This window comes from Telopea speciosissima, chromosome 2, assembly GCF_018873765.1.
Source record: "Telopea speciosissima isolate NSW1024214 ecotype Mountain lineage chromosome 2, Tspe_v1, whole genome shotgun sequence".
Classification (NCBI taxonomy): Eukaryota; Viridiplantae; Streptophyta; class Magnoliopsida; order Proteales; family Proteaceae; genus Telopea; species Telopea speciosissima.
In genome coordinates this window covers 7,823,717-7,828,942 of record NC_057917.1, presented here as the reverse complement: position 1 = coordinate 7,828,942, position 5,226 = coordinate 7,823,717, and the positions used below count along the sequence as shown (strand labels likewise).

Below are 5,226 nucleotides of genomic sequence, written 5' to 3'. Positions count from 1 at the left end.
TTATTATCAGAAGGTGTCATTATCTTCATTAAAAAAAATAAAATTTGTATACACTAAAAGAGCAAAAAAGTAAAGTTATTAATACGTGATGATAGAATGGTTTCGTAAATAAAGGGGTATAGAGTTTATTTCATGTGCGGAGGAGATAGAGAGAGGGCGCCAACGTATCGTCCGTTCCTCCGTGGTTTAGCTAAGAGAACCTTTTCCTTATATTTATTTTCTTTCTACCTCCATAGACTCAATATAAGGTGGGATTTCAATATCAGGACGAGGGTTCTTTGAGCAAGCGGCATAGAGGAGGGCACTAATATGTGATGATAGAACAGTTTCGTAAATAAGGGGGTAGAGAGTTCATTGCATGTGAGGAGGAGCTCGATAAAGAAAGGATGCAAACGTACCCAACGTCCCTCCTTGGTCCAGCTAAAAGAACCTTTTCCCTATATTTATTTTCTTTCTACCTCCATGGCCTCAATATGAGGTGGGATTTCTTTTTTCTTTCCAAAGGAGCACCTACTTGCAAGATTAATTTATCTTTTGAAAGGATAACACAATCTTTATAACCATTCAGGGATTAGTGACATAGTACACTTTGTAGAGACTCATATATTTCATATATTATTCAACCAGCATAGATTGCATATATATAGATGACCAGAGAACAACTGGCAATAATAGAATCTGTAACTAATTACCTAACCACCTAACGGACACGTGACAATCAGTTACACATAACATCAAGGAGGATGATCTCTATCCCAGTAATCACACTTCATGAGCTGACAAGAATATTTTGCAACCTTGACAAGAAAAAGGCAAAACAGTCTAACATACTTTGCCAATTACTGGATCTTGAATAAGCATTGATCCGTCTTCTCAAAGGATTCTATATTTAACTCTTTTTATTTTTCAAGAAAACAACAAGTAATAAAGTGGATCTCTTATCTACAAAGTTTAATCCAGCTTTTAGCTTTTGTTAATTAAGGATGTTGGAATGCACAAGGGTGCCATTGAGTTCTAATGCCAAATGCCTAACTTAGTGGAGCCCCTAGACTTTACTACCAGACTAGTTGAGATTGTTTTTCCATGCATGAGACTGCTGGGCTGGTTGATATATAAATAAGGCATCACCTCTCCTACTTGATTCAATAGATCAGGTGGATTTCTTTTACATTTCTCTCTTTTCTAGCAAAGGCTACTTCAAAAACAAGTGTTTGACATTGCTGTTCATATAGTTTTGGTTTGAGATGGAAAGGCAAATATTGATGATAGGTCAATACTTGTGTCGTTTGTTCCATAAAGCAAAGCTGTTGTTGGCTGTGTTACTGTTGCAGTTTGGGATTGCGGGGCTTGCTATCATTGTCAAGATTGCTATGGATAAGGGGATGAGCCATTACACCCTTGTTGTCTACCGTCACGCCATTGCAACTGCTGTCATCTTCCCCTTTGCTATCATCTTAGAGAGGTTTGTGTGTGTGTGTGTGTCCACTATTTGAAACTGTTTTCTTAGCTGTGGTTCTGTTTGTAAAGAACTAATAATTCTCTTTGTTCTCAATTTGTACTGGTTGGCTTAGATTTTAAGCTTATATTAGATAGATTTGAAGAGTTTTGCTAACCTCACAATTCCCTTACTGTCCTTTCCAAACAAGACCCATGGCATACTGGTTTAGGGAACCTGTAAAATAGGAAGGATATAAGAAATTATAATTATCTTTTGGACAGGAGATTTGGCTGTAAGATTCATGAGGATCACAGATTCTGTGAAGTTCGCATTTTTGGGATTTAAATGTAAAGAATATATTCTCTTCAGTTTTCAACATCTTGGAGGCTCCCTAAATTAGAGATGTAAGCAAAACAGAGATACTGTTTAACCCCTCTCTCTCTCTCTCTCTCTGGTGTTAGGCTGATTGGCTCTAGACCAGTCAGATTAGCAATAGGATTGCCTATTTGATCCAATTCTGAATAAATTGGGTTTTGACTTTTGAGTATCCATAAAACTTATAATTTGTATTAGTATTTTGGTAAATATTAATGCAGCAGCATGACTTAAACTTTGTTTCATGTTTCATCAGGAAGGTGAGGCCGCCGATGACAGTATCCATCTTCGCCCAGATCACATTTCTCGGATTGTTAGAGTAATCACTATAACCATTACATAGACTTGAGTGGAATCTTAATGGATAGATAGTCTCTCTTGTGAGCTAAAGAAAACAATCTAGCTAACACTGCGAACTAAACTATTTAACTTATTCTCTACAGACCAGTACTTGACCAGAACTTCTACTTTGCTGGAATGCAGTATACCTCAGTCACATTCACCACAGCCATGTCCAATATGCTTCCTGCCTTGATCTTTGTAATGGCTTTCCTACTAAAGTAATTCCTCTGTTAACGATATTTTATTTTGCCACTTAATTTGTTTCTCATACCTCTTCAGAAGGCTAACTTCCATGCATAATTATACTATACATTAGTTTTTCAGTCACTGTTTGATGCTTTATACATATGGGTTAGTTCATAGTAATGACTTTTGAGTGTGTAATATGTGTCAAAAGTGGCTAACTTGAGTTGGTGGTGAGTGATTTAAAGGATGGAGAAAGTAAATATTAGGAGACCAAGAAGCATAGCTAAGGTGGTTGGAACTATAGTGACAGTTGGGGGAGCAATGCTAATGACCCTAATCAAAGGTCCCTCCATAGATTTGCCATGGACCAAAGGAAGAACAGGAAGCCAATTAGATAGAACAGAAGGCAGTGACCATCAACAACCTCTTAAAGGAGCTCTTATGATCACAGCAGGTTGCGTCTGCTGGGCTGGATTTGTCATTCTGCAGGTAAGCAATCTCTCCCACAATACATCATCCATGCATAGATAATCAAAAACTAGTCTTAATTTCTTGTGCTGTACTAGGCAATCACATTACAGACATATCCAGCTGAGCTCTCTCTCACTGTTTGGATATGTTTGATGGGCACGATCGAGGGCACCTTGGTTACGCTAGCAATTGAACACGGTAACACTGCTATCTGGTCTCTTCATTGGGACATGAAACTTGTGGCTGTCCTCTACAGTGTAAGTCATGACTTCAGTCCATAGAAAATAGGCCAAGAATATTCTTCTCTTTAATTATGGGTTTGTTTTGGTTTAACCTATGGAGCTTATTGTTAATTTTTGAGAATTCACTCAAATGCTTGCAGGGAATAGTGTGTTCTGGGATAGCTTATTCTATCCAAGGAATGGTAATGAAGGAAAGAGGACCAGTTTTCATCACATCTTTCAGTCCCCTAAGAATGGTTATTGTTGCTGTACTGAGTACTTTCATTTTAGGAGAACTGCTATGTGTAGGAAGGTATGAATCAAAACCCTTTCACCATGAATAATCATTTTTTAAAACAAAAGCTAATTGAAGATCTTTTTATCACATTACAATTTTGCAGCATAGTTGGGGCAATAGTCATAGCCATTGGATTGTATCTTGTGTTGTGGGGTAAGGGCAAAGATCACAAGTCTCCACCAGTAGTACTAGCTGAACGGCCAACGGCGATCGCCAGTAACGGAGAGAAGAAGAATAATGACAATGAATTAGCCATCATTGTTTTGGCCAAAACAGGAGTGACAACAACAACCCAGGAACCCTCTTCAACAGGAGATTTTAAGCTCTAGAGGTCAATTTGATTGTACCCAGTTTAAAATTTTATTTGGAAATCTCAGAAAGTAGGTATTTTTTAAGTTCTATTTAGTCCATGGAGCCTTCAACATTATTGTTGTTAAGCACCACAAATCTTGTTACAACAAATGCTCCCCTGCTCTCTTTGTAGTGTGCACCAGTGATCCAGAGGTTGTAAGTTGGGCCCAATCATGATCAAACATGCGTGTAGTTCATGGTATCGGTCACCAGTGATACTAATATCTATATCGATATATTGGTTATGGCCGATATCAATACGAATTATCTGATACGGCTGATCCAATACTAATACCTAAAACCCTGTGCTCAACTGTGATCCAAAATGAGCTGGGCTAGGCCAGGCTTAACCTCAATTTTGGACAAAAATTAACTATCAATTTTTCGAACCCAATCCTGGCCCACTTGCATCCTATACAATGGATAGTTGATATCGTCAAACTCATTAAAATTATAGGAAAAGGAAAAGGAAGTGCATGCTCTTAATGTGTACTTCTTTCTCACATGCTCTGTCCTAATTAAATATATTATTTTACTTCACTCTATTGGCTTGACGTCTATGACAATAGAGAGACAACATGTAGATCTCTCCCTAAAATAATTATTTTGAGGGGAGGGGGTGTTATGGGTTGGGATGGATTTAAGCCAGAGAACACAAATATAACAGGTCGGTAAAGGGCAATGAACCACAAGCACAGATCCAAACCGAACCAGATCAAAACCATACTTTAGCTTAACAGTTTGGTTCAATCTGGCCCAATACAAACCCGAAACTGATCCAACCCGACCACTTGACACCCTTAGCCAAAGATCAGAGATGAAGGTTCATAAGATGAAGCCAGCGAAGCGTAGTAGTCCATTACCTTCCCATATTGATGTCTCTTCCTTGTGGTATCAGAATTCTTAGGGGAAATATCACCTCCCTCCGCTCTAAGTATCCATAATATCAAACACTACCCCAAGTTTTGAATAATGATGATGCCCCCCATACTTTTGAAAGATTCTATCCACCGTACCCTAAGTGGCTAGCGGTGTTATCCCTTCTTATTTTTTCTTCTTCTTCTTCTTCTTCTGTAGAGTTTTGGTTTGGGAACGGATGAGGATCAATGCAACAGTGTTGAGTCGTCTATCATTCGGCGGAGCATGATGCAATGGAGCTTCTGGGACTGGATATTACCCATCTCTTTCTCCATACGAAACTGAAACCCAAGCCCTCATCTCCATCTCCAATCTTCTTCTCGCCTTCTTCTTCTTCTTCTTCTCCAAACACCCTAACCGAACCCATCTCTCCTCTGAACTTCAAAATCCATCTCTCTTTTCCTTTCATTAACCAAATTTATCATCACCGTGACCCACTCCCTTTCCAAAACCCCAAAAAACGACACCCAAAATTCTGGAATCCAAAATTTGCAGATTTTGGGTGATTCCAGATAGAAGCCAAGATATTGATCTGATGCCCACCAAACTAAGGTTGAAGGTTACCTAGGAGATGCTCTTTGATGTCCCAAAAGTTGGGACTAAACAGGTTACAAAATCAGATTTAA

General features: G+C 38.6%; 1 protein-coding gene across 1 annotated transcript; it reads left to right on the top strand.

The window, feature by feature from the left end:
- Positions 1–1,244: 1,244 nt before the first annotated feature.
- Positions 1,245–3,779, top strand: LOC122650400 (WAT1-related protein At2g37460-like). The gene is made up of 7 exons (XM_043843817.1): positions 1,245–1,462; positions 2,070–2,132; positions 2,257–2,373; positions 2,587–2,830; positions 2,908–3,069; positions 3,195–3,346; positions 3,435–3,779. Exons 1-7 carry the CDS (start codon positions 1,245–1,247, stop codon positions 3,658–3,660), a joined length of 1,182 nt encoding a protein of 393 aa, XP_043699752.1. The 3' UTR covers positions 3,661–3,779.
- Positions 3,780–5,226: the final 1,447 nt, after the last annotated feature.